The sequence below is a fragment of the Primulina tabacum genome, chromosome 12 (assembly GCF_025594145.1).
Source record: "Primulina tabacum isolate GXHZ01 chromosome 12, ASM2559414v2, whole genome shotgun sequence".
Classification (NCBI taxonomy): Eukaryota; Viridiplantae; Streptophyta; class Magnoliopsida; order Lamiales; family Gesneriaceae; genus Primulina; species Primulina tabacum.
The window spans coordinates 1,033,929-1,053,376 of NC_134561.1; the positions used below are offsets into that span (position 1 = coordinate 1,033,929).

Consider the following 19,448-nt stretch of genomic DNA (forward strand, 5'->3'; position numbering starts at 1 on the left):
AACAATAAACCATCGTATCCTTTCCTGTACAGTTCATCTCCCATCAAGACATAATGCAGAATTCTCATCTTCAAACCATGAGGCAACCTCTGCTCAGGATTCCTCAATGCATTTTTTATTTCATCTCTCCAATCCCCAGCGAGGTCAACATCAATGTCAAGGTATCCACTTGTATTCCTCGCTGATGGATAGAAGGGTGATTTCTTTTTTGTATCAACAAGAGTTTGTGGGTGAGCTCGGACGACATCTTTAAACCAGAAGCAATTTGAGCCAATTCATCAGCTTCCCAATTGTCTTGCCTTGGCACATGTTGGAATGTCACATCTCAAAATCATCAAGGAGCTGTGAAGCAGCAGTAAAGTAAGGGGCCAACGTCAAACTCGAACATTTATATTCCCCTGACATTTGCTTGAGGACTAACTGGGAATCCCCAATAATCAGCACATCTCTAGCTCCCAAATCTCGCAAAATTTCCAAACCAATCACTAGTGCTTTCATATTCAGCCTGATTATTGGTGCATGGAAAGTCCAGATTGAACTGACAAAGCCGTCTTGACTCCTGTTGGGGATGTTATCACGACTCCAACCCTGATGCCCTCTCCGTGCTGGAACCTATCAAACTTCAAAATCCAAGGCTGATTAATACAGAAAACTGGTATATCTCCTGGCACATTCCCTGTCACATCAATCATAGGATGGTCTGCTAGGAAATCAGCAACGGCTTGGCCTTTCACCGATTTTTGTGGGCAATAGATCAAAGTGAATTCGGCCAATGCCAGTGACCATTGTCCAATTCTCCCAGTCAAACAGGCCTGTGAAGCATGTACTTGACAAGATCTTTCTGCGAAATCACATAAACTCTTGAATGAATCAGATAATGCCTCAATTTAGTACATGAATAATACAACGCCAAACACAGCTTTTCTATGACTGAATATCTAACCTCCACCTCTGTTAATGATCGACTCAGATAATAAATGGCCTGCTCATGATTCTCTTGGTTATTTTGTGCCAAAAGACACCCAATAGATTCCTGAGCGGCCGATATATACAATTTGAGGGGAAAATCATGTTTTGGGGGCATCAAAACAGGAGGTTTAGACAAATACTCTTTTATTTTATCAAAGGCTTCCTGGTGACATTTTTCCCATTTAAATTCCTCCGAGTCTTTCAACTTTAATAATAGAGAAAATTCACGAGTTTTACCTGCCATGTTTGAAATAAATCTTCTTAAATAATTTACCTGACCGATGAATCTTTGTAGCTCCTTCTTATCCTTCGGTGGCATCGCTGCCATAATGGCTTTAGCCTTATTTTTGTCCACCTCTACTCCCCGCTGGTGAACCAAAAATCCAAGGAAAGTCCCAGCCTGTACACCGAAAGCACATTTCAAAGGATTCAACTTCAAGTTGTGCTACCTCATCCTTATAAAACTTTTCTTAAGATGGCCAAGGTGATCTGCTGCTTTTTTAGAATTTACAACAATGTCATCAATGTATACCTCTAAGCACTGACCGATCATGTCATGGAAAATGGTATTCATGGCCCTTTGGTAAGTTGCCCCCGCGTTTTTCAATCCAAATGGCATAACAAGCCATTCGAACGTGCCGATCGCTCCAGGGCATCTAAAGGCTGTCTTGGATACATCCTCCTCGGCTATTTTTATTTGGTTGTATCCTGAAAAACCGTCCATAAATGACATCAACTCGTTTCTTGCTACTGCATCGATTAACATATCAACTATTGGCATGACATAAACGTCTTTCGGGGTAGCAAAATTTAAATCTCTGAAATCTATGCAAACTCGAAGCTTCCCATTCTTTTTCATGACAGGGACTATATTTGCCAGCCATTCTGTGTATCTTACTGGACGAATGAATTTTGCTTTGAGTAGTTTTTCAATTTCTTCTTTTACTCTTGCTTCAATTGCCTTGGACATCCTTCTAGCCGGCTGTTGGTATGGTTTGAAACCATCTTTAATTGGTAGTCGATGTTCCACCAATTTACGATCTAAACCCGGCATATCTTCATATTCCCATGCGAAACAATCTTTGAATTCCATGAGAAGTTTCACTATTTCCCCTTTCATCTCTTCCTCCAATAAGTCACTGATGTACGTGGGTTTAGGGCATTCCACAGTCCCCAGATTCACCTCTTTCAAAGGGTATTGAGTCTCCGGCTGTCGATCTTCCATATGTGCCGGAGCTAGGACTAAATCTTCCAGCTGTAACTCTATTTCCTCACCGTTATCAAATTCATCTTCAAATATTGCTTCAGTTCCATCAATGTCCCATAATTCCTGAGATTGTACTTCACTCACCAGCTGCTGCAATGTGGCTTTCCATTCGGAAGTTGCAGCCACTTCCATTTCTTCTTTAGTGAACTTAATCATCGACCCCCTCGATAATAGGTCGAACCATGGGTCTAGGAGAGACCATGGCAGTGGGTTTTAGAATTATTTCAACTGCTTCCCTTATTTTCTTGGTGTCCATGTAGACTGCTCCTTGCTGCCCATTCACCTTGTAATCACGAATTCTGATAGGTCCGAAGGCTCTATCATAATATCTAGCTTCTACTGCGTTGGAGTTTGACTGATACGGCTGTGAATCAGCCTGTACCACTTCCACCTCATCTCCTTTCCACATCAACAGCAACTGGTGCATGGATGATGGCACACAATGATTGGTGTGAATCCAATCCCTTCCTAACAAAGCGTGGAAACTTGCACTGGAATTTACCACGAAAAAGCTGACAACGAAGATCGGGACCCTACAGTGATGTTTGCTGGCAATAATCCCAAAGTTTTTGTAGACTCCCCAGTAAAAGCCGCCACGGAAACTTCGGTGGGAATCAAATCCTCCACCTTCTTCCCAAATTTCTGAAGAATTCTGTACGGCAAAATATTCACAGCAGACCCATTATCTATTAACACTCTAGACAATGGCTTTCCATTCACATGCGCTACAATATAGAGTGGCTTGATATGCTGAGTCATTTCATAAATGGGTCGCTTCATCAATACTCTTTTCTCTTCATCGACAAAAACACCGACGCTTTCATTGAAAATATCAGTCTGAACAGGTTGTGTACCATTTTGATTTCCAGCGAACACCTCGGATTCACACATCCTTTTGCGTTTGAATTCCTCTGGAAACATTAACGAGCCAGTGGCACACTCAAATGAAACCAAAATATGCCCCACTTTGAAAGTAGCCCTCTTGACTGGTTCACTGTCTTCCTCCGATAATAGATCATCATCTTCCTCCTCATTATCTTCAGTAGCCTTCCTCCCAAATTTTTTCTTCTCTTTAAATGACTCCTCTACCCCAGACCTACGTTCAGCGGCTTTTTCTCTCAACAAACGTCGTTTTTGGGTTCTAGAAAGAGGCTTTGGGAATTTTGGATGTTCTACTCGCCTCCATACACCATCAGGGATTGCTCTGGGAGGAACAACAAAGCGGGAATTCCTCTCATATTTTTTATCGGTGCTCAGAAGAGATGGCCTCTGTGTTATCTTATGACATGACTGCTGGCCACTTCTTCTCTCGTTATTCCTCGACCAAGAATATGGGCTCCTTCTGAGGTACTGGTTCTCCGGCCTTTTGGCCATGGATTCCCTGTCATACCTCATATTCCTTCCAGTATAATGCAGATCCTCCCCACTGTAATAGCGATCTTTCCCATGAAAAGTTTCTGTTTTCTTCTCCCTAACCTCAAACATCATTTTTCGAGGCACCCAACACTTCTTTATAGTAATTCCTGGCCTAATGGACATGTCCCTGTTTCCACTCCTTCTCCTCTCATTGATCAAGAAGCGCAAATCAGTACTGCTCATGTTCACATTGGCTATCGGGGGAAAAGGATCTTCATCCACTATCATTGCTTCCTTTTTCTCGGGGAATTTCAGGATACCCTTGTTGATTCTTTCCTGCAAGACATTCTTGAAAGCCCAACAAGCATTAGTATTATGGTTGAAGGAGTTGTGGTACTTACAGTAATCCCTTCCTTTCAATTCCTCCCTAGTGGGCAGCTTGTGGTCTGAGGGGAATGTTATAAACTTTTCCTTCACCAAGTGATCGAAAATTTCCTCCGTCTTTGATGCATCAAAAGTATAGGGTGTTTGCACTGGAGGAATGTTTTTCTTGGAAAGTTCTTCACTTTTGCGTTTCAAGAAAGGGACAATCCGTGATCCGGAGTTTGCTACTTCTGCCAATGCAACTTCCTCCACTTCCTGGAAATAAGAGCCCACTGTAGACTTTCTTTTATGACTCTCCTCTCGTAACAATTCCTCATACTCTGATACCTTGGCATCAAGTTCATAAAAATCACGGAATTCCATCCCTTGGAACTTCTTTCTAAGTTCAAAATCGAGTCCTCGCTGTGCCTTCTTCACGTATTCTGATTCAGGGAGGAAAACACGGCATCTGCTCCTCACCTTCTTGAACTTACAAATGAAATCATCGGCAGATTCCCCCGGGTTTTGGACCACCCTTGACAGTTCCGCTATACTAATCTCAGGTACTGTCCGGAAGAATTGTGTATGGAATTGACGTTCCATATCGTGCCAATTCATAATAGAATTTCGAGGTAATGTTGTATACCATGTGAAAGCAGTACTGGTCAGGGAATTGGGGAACAAACGTAACTTGTAATTAGAAAAGTTCTCCAAATTTGCCAATTCCCTACACTGAATTGTAAACCTGGCCACATGTTCCACGCTGGATTGACCGTCTTCCCCGGAATATAACGTGAAGTCTGGAATGCGGTATCCTCTTGGGTAAGGGTTTTCATGATCCACAATATCAGGATATGGTTTATGGAATTCTAGTCGGTTGATTGGCCTCACTCTTGGGCCATAAAACTCTTGAATCGCATCACGTACCATCTCAAAATCCAACGCTGGAGTTTGTCTCAAATGGTGAGGAGGATATATTGCCCCCCGAGTGTTATTTCCCGAACCTGGCGCTGAATATCCACGCATTCCCCCATCAACATACATCTTTGGATGTAAGTTAGGAGACGTCACAGAGAACACGTTACCAGCCATTTGTTTACTGTTGCTGCAGTTTTGGAATTTCAACCCCAACTCCTCATCCCTTTTGTGCGGAGGAGTGTATCTCCCTTCCTTGGCAGATTCAGGAACTCGTGCTTCCCCCAAGCGGCGATTTTCACCTGCTTGAGAAATCCCTGATCCTTGGCCTTGATCTTTCAGCAATTTAACGTCAGTTTCTTGAAGTTTAACATTTTCTGGTATAACAACCTCTCCCTTCGCAGACTTCCTCCATTCCTTCACTTCTGCCACAAATTCCATCATGACAGTAGAGAAAGTTTGGGTCATTTCTCTGATATCACTGCGGATATTTTTCTCCATGGCCAACATAAAGTTCAGCGAAGGCCCACCACCACCAGAAACATCAATTCCTTCCTTCATATTCTCTTCCTCGAACTTGTGTACTAACATTTCCACCGTTCTTCCATCCGCATCAGTTTCCTGAAACTCTTCTTGTGAGCGATGACATTTCCCCATTGATGGAGGAATTCCTTCACTCTTCTCAGTACGCTTTGGAGGCATTGTGTCCCACTGGGCGTGCCAACTTGTTTGTCACGAAAATTTGCGGGCGTGCCAGGCACGTGTTCGTGCCAAATGTGAATTAATCTGACTTCTAATCAAACGTTGCGAATCTTGATTCGATCGTTCGTTCTAATTCCCTCAAAATGGCTCCAAAAATAAGAACTTGAAATGACGAATATAATGAAATTAAAGGGGGAACTCATAAACAACATCAACATATGTTATGCCGTTATAAATTCGAACAAAGTTTTTACAAAAAACTGGAATAAACATCTGAAATCTATGGAAGACGATCGCTGATATGAAAGCAAAGTTGCCCAGAAGTTGCTGTAGATTTTTGTGTGAATTTTGTTGGGGCCTTCTTTCTGATTATTCTATTTGCTTTTGTTACATTCCGCACAACAGTTTTCCCTTCCCCCATCTCTACGTTCTTCCACGTCGGGCACTGGCAGCAACTGATATCACTTTGATTCATTGGACCAACTGCAATTTCACTTGGGCCGAATTTTGGGCTTCTTTGAGTTCTGGACATAACAATTGGCTTTCATCTATTGAATTTGTTTTGGGCTTCTGAAATATTAGGCACAACAGATGTATTACCATAATTACAGACTTATCCACTCGATGGATGGTAATCACTGAAAAATCATAGGGAGGGTTGTTCAATGAACTCATTAAATTATCACTCATCTTGTATGTTTTAAAATCTCTATGTCCCTACGAATGAAACATGGTACACAACATAACAAATGTTAGTTTCAAGTTCAAGTGACATTTATTCCTCTTTTATGCGACTGAATCGACTAGGAACTAATTTAAAATATACATTAACTTAAATATGTGTTCCATGATTGTCAACACATGTACAATCTCATATTAATAATACTATAGTATATTCAAAGTCTCTATCTATACAACTTGTATGGATATACAAATAAATAAAATACCAGAATAATATAAAATATAAATTATATTAAAATAAAATTGTTTATTACACATGAGTCAATAAAATCTTTAACCAATAGTTGACTTGCAATACATCTACTCTAACGGATCATGTTGAGTTTCTTATGTTGGGATATGAAACAAATAACAAATATTTTTTTTTAAGTGGATTAAGATCGCCTGTTTGGTCGATTAGTTATGAAATATGATTAATTTAATGTATATTATCAATATATTTACATCACATATTATAAATTATTGATCTTGGAGTGGTAAAATACAAAATCTTGCCAAACTCGATTTAATCACCGATGCTTTTATCAAATAAAAATATTTTATAATATAAATATTGGAGTTCTTTTATGCTAATTAACACAGATAAGCCGCTTGGTAAAAAAAAAAACGCACACACACATTATTAAATTAATTAATTATATGACTTGTTAATCAGAAATAGATAATAAACAAATTAATATTTTTAATAGATTTTTGGCACATTAATTATTTATTAGTTAATAAACAAATATAGCTATATCTTCAATTAAAGATATATACTATATTTATATATATTAAAGATATATTCTATTAGATATATACTTACTTGGATGTGAACACACGTGGCACAATAATGCACCACAATAATAATACACACAAATAATACACACACTCTAGAATACATGGGTCTCTTGTACTGTATATAACAGGGACTTCTTCGTTGAATGAAAAGAGATGGTACTTTGATCTTTTTGGATCACTCTTCACTTGTAATATATTCTATTTCAATATTAAACTTCAATGTTTGATATGATATTGGAGTGGGAATGTCAAACGGTAATAGTCATTCTTGGTTCCCATTATTATATTTTTACAAAATATTTCCTTATTATTAATTATCTAAAATAATAATTATTGTAATATCCAATGAACGACTGAAATCGACTTTTGGTTTATGTAATATTTTATAAAACATATTTGTGTTGCTATGTGGTAAAAAAAATTCACTTTATCTATGTAAATTCCAAAAAATCATGTCTGGTGTGCCTTGTCCAGTGCACCTTTCTACGCTTTGCGTTCTAAATAACTGTCGTAACTATGCAATTCAAATTTATGATATTTTGATTTCTGCAACTACAGGGGGCAATGCACACAATTATCATTTAACAAACCAAAATTTTGGCACATATCATACCAAGTATCACTCATCCATACCATTCTTCTCGAACTACAGATAAAAAGACGTTCTTTAATCCATCTACGAACCTTTTCGATTTTATAGTACCCCTTTACCCTGTAATATCGTCCGATTGAACCTGAAACAAAAGCACAATCATCCACATATTTCACCAAATCAGTTTCCCTTTGAAAATTTTGAACTCGCCGAAAATAATACGTACCTTTGGTATTTCAATACTTAAAAACTCTGTACAAGGAGAGGTTTCTAGTAAAAAGGACAAAACATGAGTTGATATAGCAACTGGGCGTGCAGCCTCCTTAGGTTTGACATTCGAGCACTTGAGTATGTTTTTTGTTCCTGTAATGAATGGTAAATCAACATCATTTTAATGCATCAAAATAAAATGTTTCCAGGATTCATCGGTGCAGCGAGTGCGTGCTTGCATCTTATAGTAGGGAGGATAGATCCCACTTATCATTTGCAGTTGCTTCTTGATTGTTGGATTGTACGAAACATTATCAACTAGTTATCCTATACCCTAAGCAAACCTCCAAATGTTATCTCCAATGGTTCTTGTGGTCAGTAATAAACAGATAATGGCCGAGTCAGAGTTGATGAAGTGTAGATTATAGGTGCAGCAATTGCAGAATATATTAAGTTCCTCTAACGAATTCAAAAGAAGACACGAACAATCTTGTGTGCTAAACATGTCAGCATGTTTTCGGAATACACAAAAATTTGTGACTAAAGAAACTTGACATGTCGAGATAAGTCAATACTGTATGGCTGATTTTTCCTAAAGATATACTTTTCAAAACAACAAGTTCCATGGACAAAAACAATACCTTAGAACCATCAAACACCAAAGTATCAGAGGTGGCACTCTTTGTTAGCTGCATAACTGTAACGATTGGTATGGTCATCTCTCCATATTTTTCCTCAGCTGTGAACCTTATAAACCTCAAATTCTCGAACATAAATGGCTGCAAACAAGGACTTACAGACATAACCTGAGCACAAATAGAAATGCCATTATGCGTCATATGTGTAATTTAGAAATGGTTATGCTAAAGTTATCTTAAACATCTTATATGCTTTGAGTTTATAAACTATTTTAACAACTTGAAAGTTCTTACATCTTATTTTAAAATTAAACACCTAAAACTTGTGGATAAGTCACCTGAGAATATAACATGATCTTAAAATTGTACTATTTGGTAGAATTAGACGTTTATACTTGCATATTGGTGTTATTTTGTATAAAGCTTATAAGATGTTTTAAAGAAGTCCCGCAATTTGTTTTATGCCTATAAGTTGCAGGCTTTGGTGAAATAAAGACTACATAATCATGCTGATCATAGAGCACAAAAATAAACAACTATCTCTGTGTTCTATTATTTTAACCGGGTTATTCAACTATAGTTAGATCGACGTGATGATCACATCAAGATCAATGTATATACCTCGACTGTCCTCAACGATAGGGAGAGGGATTTAACATTCCTAAGCTGTCGAATCATTTCTATAAGACTTTCCGAGCTACTTTCCATCCTTCCATTGACATCAAATGATGCGCACGCAGTGGGACAGCAGATGTCAATCCATGCTTTGTTAACGCATGGTGAATCATCCCGGAATTTCACTTTGGCTATATGACCCTGAAACTTAAAGAAATCAAGTGCAGGAGCATTCACAGAGATACTCTGCTCCAAAAAACATCTCCAAGGACTCCTCCAATACTTTATCTCCAAATTCTTAAGGTTCAAGCAATTAACACCCAGGGTCTTGAGTTTATCCGCAGGCCTAATCCAACATTTGTTCAAGACCAAAGTTTCAAGGCTCAAACACCCGGAAAACACCTCCCCATTATAATTGCTATCAGAGAATTCGAAATTCTTGAGGCGCAAAATCTTTAAGTTGGGCAAGGAAAGTGACTTAGGCAACTCTATACTGGAACAAACAGCATTATTCAGGTGCAAAATTGTCAATGAGGGGGAAACGAGCAACAGTCTCGGCAACACAACGGAACCTTGTTTGGTGTAACTACGGATTCGAAGATGCCGTACCTTGTGTCTTGCAGCATAATCGATGCAATTTCTAATGAACTCCGACCCCGCCGGTACATGCAGAGAAAGGCGGAACATCGTGAGACTACTGTGCTCCCTGCGTTGCAACACATGGTTAACATGTGCCTCAAAAGAAAGGACATTGAGGCCCTTTGGATCAAAAAAATCATTGGGATAACACCGGCTGAAACGATAAGGGTTGAATCGTAAGAGCTTGAAATCAAGAATCGGAGACAGAGTCCACAGAAATCTGTAGCGTTTGGAGAGCATGGAAGTTTTAATGGCAGAAATTGTGTCAAGAAAAGAGAGTATATGGCTCATAATGCTGTCTGGTAAGCAGCTGAGTCTATCAAGATCGGGCATTTCCTCATCTTTCTGTTCATTTCGGGTCATCTTCTTCCGATCGTTTGCCTCCATATCCAATCTGGGATTTGCGATCAGAAGTTGAAAAGGATGCGTAGCCACTCGATCAATAAGAAGTTTCAATATTTTGATCAATAAATCAACAAAAAACACAAGAAAGTGGTGTAAAATCTCGAAAATTTTGCAGGGTTTATGGTCGAATCGAATGCGACCTTACCTCAGTGAGAGAGAAATCAGAGGTCGGAGAATTCAGTTGGAAATGGTTTTGATAGATGATTGAACAGATCGAACCGACTCAGCAAAAATTTCGGGTCTCCCATTTTAAATATATGATTTTATTGGAAAATTTGCACTTCCCACGTGTCAGTACATTAGTATAAAAATAGATGATTTAGATTTTAAAAAATTTATAATTTATATCTCTATACTATATTATAAAATACGATATTATTAGAGTAATTATTTCAGAGAATATCAAAATATTTAATTTTCTAATTTTCTTTCTTATTCTACTACAAATCTCCTCAAATCACTTCATATTTTACATAGAAAAAAATATAAACAAAATTTTCCTTTTAAATCGGACAATTATTTTAAACTGAAAATAATTTTAAGTTAATTGTTTAGTATTATTTGATCAAATTAAAAATAATAATAACAAATGCAACACGTGTACATCTGTAGAATTCTCTTAAATATACGATGTTGTAGGAAGTTGGCTCTTTCTACGTGTTGTGACAATAGACGAGAGAGCTATGATTTCGATAATTTCTTTTGTATTGTGATACCTAAAAAGACATTAACAAACAATGAAATGAATGTCATTGAAGTTAATAAAAAAAAAACGGTGATTTATATGATTTTCTTGTTTTTACGATGACTGAAAAATATAAACAAATAATAAAATGTTATAGGAAGAGTTGTTGCATTTGAAAAAAGTGGTGTAATTTTTTTATTTTTTATTTTTGCTATACTTGAAAAGCATAGACAAACAATTAAATGTAATCGAAAATGTCGTTGCAGTCAACAAAAGAGCATTGATTTAAATAATTTTCTTCTTTTTGCGAAGCTTGAAAGTATAAACAAACAATGAAATGTTATCGAAAGTGATACCCCATGGATGGGCCCATTACCCTTGGCCCATCCCTAGCTCAAAAGGAAGACAAGCCCATCAAGGGCCCATGTATTCTCCTATAAATACCAGGTTTGAGTGTTCAGTTATTGGATTCACTATATTGTTTTCAGCAGCGCCCTTAGCTGCTCCCCCCATATATCCTCAGTCTCTGACTTGAGCGTCGGAGGGGCTAGGCCAGGATACTCTCCTGGTCCCCTCCTAATGGTCTTATTTGTGATTTCAGGCCCAGGGTAATTTTGAAGCCCGTGTCTGGATTAGTGACGCTTGCGTGGATCGGACCCTAAATTTCCCGTGAGTATCACTTGGCGCCGTCTGTGGGAACACTTGAGTTGAGACGTAGAGATGGTAGGCAAGAAAGGAAGTAGAAGAGTTACCTCGGCATCATCGCGTCCTCAGAGGGGACCCGAACAATCTCATGTTGAGACAAGACAAGAACAACCGCATCTTGAGACGAGACATGAACAACCTCGTCAAGAGGCCAGAACTGAGCAGCCCATCCACGAGACGAGGGTCGAGCAAACCCATCCCAATGAGAATGTGGGAAACTTGACCCTGGAACAGCTGGGCCAATTTATCACTCGAACAGTGGATGAGGCCATGAAGAGGAATCAAGAGTCTATGTTTGCAGAAGAGCAGGCCGCTCGCCAGGAGCGAGAGGAGAATGTGAAGGGCAGTCAGAGTAGGGTGGAGGAGACGCGACCCCTCCCAAGTGAGGAGAATCCGGAGATGGAGGAGATGTGGAGGGAGATACAGATGTTGAGGCAGCAGTTGGGAAGCAGAGCACCGGCACCCAAGAGAGGAAGTCCCTTTTCACTAGCCATTTTAGAAGAAGAACTTCCTCCAACTTTTCGACAGTCGAATGTGGGAGAGTACGATGGACATACTGACCCCGAGGAACACTTGGGGAGATTTGAGAATGCGGCCATGTTACATCAATATTCAGATGGAGTCAGGTGCAGGGTGTTCCTGGGCACGTTGGTGAGGTCAGCCCAGCAATGGTTTAATACCCTGCAGCCCAACTCCATACAGTCTTTTGACGATTTTGCTACAGCTTTCTTGCACAGATTTGCCAGCAGCAAGAGGCACCAGAAAAATTATTTGACCCTGTTCGTGATGAAACAGCAAGAGAATGAAACTTTGCGAGAATTTGTCCAGCGTTTCAACAGTGCAGCGCTGGAAATACCAGCGGCTACCCCTGACATCATGATAAGTGCCTTCACACAAGGACTGAGGGGAGGGGAGTTTTTCAAGTCGTTGGTCAAGAAGCCTCCGTTGAGCTATGATGATCTGTTGGCTCGAGCTGAGAAATATGTAAACTTGGAAGATGCCCAACGGTACAGAAGGATGGAGAAATGGCCCGGAGGAAGTAGAGTTGAGGGAGCGGAGAAAGGAGGAAGGAAGAGGGGTGCAGGGGAAAGAGAGGAAGACAGAACTAGTAGTAGAAGACAATTCTCATCCCATGTTCCCCTGGATAGGAGTCGGGACGAGGTGATGGAGGTGAGGGACCCCACGGGGAGGTGGGAGAAGTCGCGAAGGGTTGGGTGCAGTGCTAGATTGCCTTCAAGGGATAGACGAGAAGGATCCTCATTCAGGAGTCGACAAAGGTCTCGCTCGCCCCCTAGGCGTGGTCAAGGTCCTCCATGGATAAATCAGAGGATCGGGGAGCAGAGAGGGGAAGGTCGATGTCAAGATGTCTCTCAGGAGCTCGTCGAATAGAGGAGGGGAATGAATGAGGATAACCACCCTACGAGAGGAATGATTCATATGATCTCGGGGGGTGCTACTGATGGAGACTCTGGGCGAGCTCGGAAGGCACATGGGAGAAGGTTGGAGAACTTTGAGATATCTAGGGGTGCAGACTTACCACAAGACCCCGTCATCAGCTTTGGGCTGGAAGACCTCTGAGGCGTTGTGACTCCACATAACGATGCCTTGGTGGTAACGACCACCATTGCCAATTATGATGTGGCGAGAATATTTATTGATAATGGAAGCTCCGTGAACGTCTTGTTCAAGAGCACGTTGGATCAAATGAAGATGGGAGGATTTGAGTTTGAGCCGATATCCACCCCGCTGTATTGGTTTGCAGAACGCGTCATCTTGCCTTTGGGTCAGATTGTTCTTCCCCTATCCTTGGGGACTGATCCTCGGCGGGTAACAAAGGTGATAGCCTTCACTGTAGTAGATACCCAGTCAGCGTATAGTGGAATTCTAGGACGACCAGCCCTGAAGGATTTTAGAGCAGTAGCTTCCAGTTATCATCAGAAGCTTAAGTTTCCTGTGGGAAGAGGAGTTGGAGTCCTGTGCGGGGACCAAAAAGTCGCACGTCGTTGTTATGAAAGAATCGTAAAGGAAGAAGAAAAGAGAAGTCACGAGCATTCGCATGGAAGCTTGAGCTCAGTCTTGCAGTTGTAGAGTCATTCGGAGAAGCTTCAAAATGGGTAACTTTGTCCTGTGGAGGTACAAGAGGAGCTGAGAGGAAAGTTGGAGAATGCGCTGGGTAAGGCTCTAAAGAGGCATGGGAACGCTTACCACCTTAGAGAACATCTTTACTTCATTTTTGATGTATTTCGTTCCTGAATTTGTCTTACGTTATCAGTTGATATTTAATAAAGCCAAGTTCTTATATTAAGTTTGTGGTTGTTCTTGTATTATGAGGATTATATGAATTTTATTTTACCTGCTTAGGCTGCGCCTAGTAGAGGAGAAGAGTGGGGGGGAGAAAAGTTAAATTTTTCCTGCTAAGGCATCGCCTAGCAGAGGAGTAGAGGCTGAGGTGGAGAATATTTATTTTCCTGCTAAGGCATCGCCTAGCAGAGGAGCAGAGTCGGCGATGAGAGGAGCAGAGTGGAAGAGAAGAATTTTTATTTTCCTGCTAAGGTATCTCCTAGCAGAGGAGTTAGAGGGTGGGGGCGTTGAATTTTATTTTCCTGCTAAGGCCCGGCTTAGCAGAGGAGTTAAAGGGTGGAGGTGTTGATTCTATTTTCCTGCTAAGGCCCGGCTTAGCAGAGGAGTTAGGAGATGATGAGGTGAGAGTTTGATTTTTCCTGCTAAGGCCCGACTTAGCAGAGGAGTTAGATGGTGGAGATGTTGATTTTATTTTCCTGCTAAGGCATCGCCTAGCAGAGGAGTTAGAGGGGTGGAGGTGTTGATTTTATTTTCCTGCTAAGGCCCGGCTTAGCAGAGGAGTTAGGAGATGATGAGGTGAGAGTTTGATTTTTCCTGCTAAGGCCCGGCTTAGCAGAGGAGTTAGAGGGTGGAGGTGTTGACTTTATTTTCCTGCTAAGGCATCGCCTAGCAGAGGAGTTAGAGGGTGGAGGTGTTGATTTTATTTTCCTGCTAAGGCCCGGCTTAGCAGAGGAGTTATGAGATGATGAGGTGAGAGTTTGATTTTTCCTGCTAAGGCCCGGCTTAGCAGAGGAGTTAGAGGTTGGAGGTGTTGACTTTATTTTCCTGCTAAGGCATCGCCTAGCAGAGGAGTTAGAGGATGGAGGTGTTGATTTTATTTTCCTGCTAAGGCCCGGCTTAGCTGGCTTAGCAGAGGAGTTAGAGGATGGAGGTGTTGATTTTATTTTCCTGCTAAGGTATCACCTAGCAGAGGAGTTAGATGGAGGAGTTGAATTTTATTTTCCTGCTAGGGCCCGGCCTAGCAGAGGAGTTAGAGGGTGGAGGTGTTGAATTTAAATTTTCCTGCTAAGGTATCACCTAGCAGAGGAGCTAGATGGAGGAGTTGAATTTTATTTTCCTGCTAAGACCCGGCTTAGCAGAGAAGCTAGAGGGTGGGGGTAGTGAATTTTTATTTTCCTGCTAAGGCATCACCTAGCAGAGGAGCGGAGTTTGAGAGGAGAAAAATGTTATTTTCCTGCTAAGGCATCGCCTAGCAGAGGAGAAGAGTGGATGAGGAGAATTAAATTTATTTTTCCTGCTAAGGTGTCACCTAGAAGAGGAGTTAGAGGGTGGAGATGTTGAGTTTTTATTTTCCTGCTAAGACATCGCCTAGCAGAGGAGCAAAGTTTGGGAAGAGAAAAATTTATTTGGTTAGTCGATAACAAAAGATGTTTACGGGGAATATATCAAAATTCTCAACGTACTGGACGAGCGCTCGATGCGTTGGGCGAGCGTGAAGAGGCGAGCGAGTGGCTGCGGGCTGAGCGGGTGTGCGAGGCGAGATGGGGGGCGCTGGACGAGCAGGCGCACTTGGGCGAGGGTGGAGCGGCGTGAGGCGTGCTAGGGGCGCCGGGCGAGCGCTTGGCTGGGCGAGCGTGGCGCTCTGCGGGGGCGAGCGTGGCGCTCGGAGGGGACGAGCGCTTGGCTGGGTGAGCAGGCGTGCTGGGGGCGCCGGGCGAGAGCTTGGCTGGGCGAGCAGGCATGCTGGGGGCGCCGGGCGAGAGCTTGGCTGGGCGAGCGTGGCGCTCGACGAGGGCGAGTGCTTGGCTAGGTGAGCGTGGGCGCTCGGCTGGGCGAGCTTAGGCGAGGGGGCGAGGTGGCGAGGGCGAAGCTTGGGCGAGGTGCTGGCAGGCGAGGGGGCGAGGGGCGAGCGTGGTGAGGAGCTGGCGCGTGGGCTTGGGCGAGCTCGGCTGGGCAGGGAGACGGCGAGGCGGGCGTGTGGGCCTGGGCGAGGGGCGAGCGTGGCACCCAGCAGGGCGAGCGGGAGGATGACGAGGCGCGACGCGCGGGGCTGGGTGCCTGGGCGAGCGAGGGGCTCGGATGGGCACTCGGCAGGAGACGAGGGGCAGGGGGCTCGGCTGGGCGAGCTCGGCAGGGCGAGCGGGAGGATGGCGAAGCGCGGCGCACGGGGCTGGGCGCTTGGATGCGTGGGGCTGGGCGAGCTTGAATGGGGTTTCGGCGAGGGTAGCGAGGCGAGGACTCGGGCATGGGGGGGAGAGCTGGTGAACGAATTGAAGAGAAAACTATAACAAGATTGCGATATGATTTAATTTGTTTCCAAATCTTTGGAGACTGACAAACGACCGGAAGAAAACACACAACTCGTACCCGGTGACCCGAGGACAACACATCTAATCGAACTTTGAACCTACGATTCAGTTCGACTCGGGAGGGGAGACTGGTGATACCCCATGGATGGGCCCATTACCCTTGGCCCATCCCTAGCTCAAAAGGAAGACAAGCACATCAAGGGCCCATGTATTCTCCTATAAATACCAGGTTTGAGTGTTCAGTTATTGGATTCACTATATTGTTTTCAGCAGCGCCCTTAGCTGCTCCCCCCATATATCCTCAGTCTCTGACTTGAGCGTCGGAGGGGCTAGGCCAGGATACTCTCCTGGCCCCCTCCTAATGGTCTTATTTGTGATTTCAGGCCCAGGGTAATTTTGAAGCCCGTGTCTGGATTAGTGACGCTTGCGTGGATCGGACCCTAAATTTCCCGTGAGTATCAGAAAGTGTCGCTGAAATCAAAGAAATGCCACTCAAGTCGACGAAAAAACGATGATTTTGATACTTTTATTTTTTTTATATACTTTAAAGTATAAAATCTTAAAAAAAAACAATGAAATGTTATTGGAACAGAAAAGCGGTGTTCTTGTGATGACTTTTGGTGAAACTTGACAAGTCTTTCGTGTTTAATTCAGCAAAAAATGAAACCAAATAAATCATTTATATAACAAACATTAGGTATTGTATTGTTGGTAAGTTGAGCATTTTTATGAACTCGATTATTATGAATTTGAAATCCAAGTGGAAATTACTTTGAATTATACTTCTTTTGCATATATTTTTTAAGTGGTTTTTTTTTTTTTATGACGTGAGAACCTAAAGTGATTACACTTTCGTAGGACTGATTTGGATAATTTTCTTGTTTTTGTGTTGACTGAAAAACATAAATAATAAATGAAATGTTATCGAAAGTGTTAATAAAGTTGACAAAAGAAAAATGATTTCGATATTTTTTTTTTGTGATGATTAAAAAACATAAACAAACAATGAAATGCGCATACACAAACAATGAAATGTAATAGTAAGTGTCACTTTCAATAATTTTCTTGCTTTTGTGATGTTTGAAAAACATTTTAAAAAAAAAACAATGAAATGTTATCAGAAATGTCACTGAAGTCGAAGAAATAACGATGATTTTGATATTTTTCTTGTTTTTTATGCATGAAAAGCATTTGAAAAACAATGAAATTTTATCAAAAATATCACAAAAACGTCGAAGAAAGATGGTGATTTTCATACTTCTCTTGTTTTAGTGATGTCTTAAATTATAAACAAACAATGAAATGTTATCGGAAGTATCATTGTAGTAGACAAAAAAAGGGTGTAATCTTCTTGTTTTGTGATGCTTGAAAAGTATTAAAAAATAATTGAAATATTATAAGTGTCACTGTAGTCGACGAAAGAATAGTGTGTAGACCGAGTGCTTACCGCTTTACCAAAAGCTATAGCTAGTGGTAATGGTGCAACTCAAATTTTTTAAACCGCACAGTATCTCAAGCACCACAATTTGATCGCTCTACCAAGCAGGAACAATTATTGCACCCAACAATCTCCCTCCCAATAAATTGCACTCCTTGCAATCAATGGGAATCGAACCCGTGACCTTGGCTCTAATACCAATTGTAGGATCGAGTGCTTGCCGCTTTACCAAAAGCTATAGCTAGTGGTAATAGTGAAACTCAAATCTTTTAAACCGCACAGTATCTCAAATACCACAATTCGATCGCTCTACCAAACAGGAACAATTATTGCACCCAACATAGTGATTTTGATAATTTTCGTGGTATTGCAATTTCTGAAAAACATAAACAAACAATTAAATATTATCGGGAGGTTGTTGTAGAGAATTTTTTTAAAAAAGTGCACGAGTTAGAAAATATATACGATGATATAAGATTTATATTTTGTCAAACCTTTTTAACATTTTTGTCATTGATTTAAATATTTAATCATCAAATCGTGAAATGTCAATGTTATTATTTGATAATTAAAAGTAATATATAATTCCGAGATATCAACATCATTTCACAATAAACAAACTTTATGTATATCTATATATACATGGATGAATATTTTCCCCACGGATTCGGGGCCATGCGAGGAAAACCCGAAATGGGGACGGAGATCCCCATTTTTTCGAGTTCGCGGATTTTAGATACGGGTATGAGGATATTATCATCATTCTTGAACCTACTCCTAATATAATAATAATAATAAAATATTATTATTATTATTATTATTATTTTTGTTGTTATTGTTATTAATATAAATAATATCATAATATTATTTTTTTAAAAAAATATTCATAATAATATTATTAAACAATATTGTTATATTATTAATATTACTATCAATTTTTTTTGAAAATAATAATAATAATATTATTGATATTTATATTAAAATCAATATTAATATTATCATTAATAATAATAGTATGATAATAAGTTCGGGTTCGAGACGTCCCGATAATATTTTTTAAATGGGAAGGAGAAGGGATGCAGATTTGATCCATGCGGGTTCAGTCGGGGATCAGGACGGGTATGTGGATGAAGATGAGGATAAAATTCGAGAATGAGGATGAAGATGACAAACCCGTCTTCGCCTCGCCGTTGTCATCCCTATATATCTTTATTTATATGTCATATCTAATAATAGTATATCAATATTAAATAGTTGAATGCATGAAATTTTTTAACTGATTATTCCAGTTGCATTTATTCATTATATTTGAACTATTCTTGGCAAAGCTCGGTCACTCTGTATGATACTCACGGGAAATTTAGGGTCCGATCCACGCAAGCGTCACTAATCCAGACACGGACTTCAAAATTACCCTGGGCCTGAAATCACAAATAAGACCGTTAGGAGGGGGCCAGGAGGGTGTCCTGGCGTAGCCACTCCGACGCTCAAGTCAGAGACTGAGGATATATGAGGGGAGCAGCTAAGGGCGCTGCTGAAAACAATATAGTGAATGAATCTACTGAACACTCAAACCTGATATTTATAGGAGAATACCTGGGCCCTTGGTGGGCTTGTTTTCCACTTGGGCTAGGGATGGGCCAAGGATAATGGGGCCCTTGATGGGCCTGTCTTCCATGGGGTATCACCAGTCTCCCCCTCCCAAGTCGAACTGAATCGTAGGTTCAAAGTTCGATTAGTTGTGTTGTCCTTGGTTTATCGACGATGAGGACGTACCTTACTAGAAAAATTTATTCCGCTTGTCGTTAACGAACTACT

At 41.0% G+C, this 19,448-nt stretch overlaps 1 protein-coding gene across 1 annotated transcript; it reads right to left on the reverse strand.

Annotated features, from left to right (window-relative positions):
• Nucleotides 1–8,200: 8,200 nt before the first annotated feature.
• LOC142521477 (F-box/LRR-repeat protein 25-like) lies at nt 8,201–10,425 on the reverse strand. Its single transcript, XM_075624685.1, has 2 exons — nt 9,155–10,425; nt 8,201–8,701 (listed from the first exon to the last, which is right to left on the reverse strand). Exons 1-2 carry the CDS (start codon nt 10,172–10,174, stop codon nt 8,402–8,404), a joined length of 1,320 nt encoding a protein of 439 aa, XP_075480800.1. The 5' UTR covers nt 10,175–10,425; the 3' UTR covers nt 8,201–8,401.
• Nucleotides 10,426–19,448: the final 9,023 nt, after the last annotated feature.

Coding starts and splice junctions, on each gene's coding strand:
- LOC142521477 (XM_075624685.1), bottom strand. CDS start 10,174: ATGGAGGCAAACGATCGGAAGAAGATGACCCGAAATGAACAGAAAGAT. Junction 8,702..9,154: donor TATCGTTGAGGACAGTCGAG/GTATATACATTG, acceptor ATTTGTGCTCAG/GTTATGTCTGTAAGTCCTTG.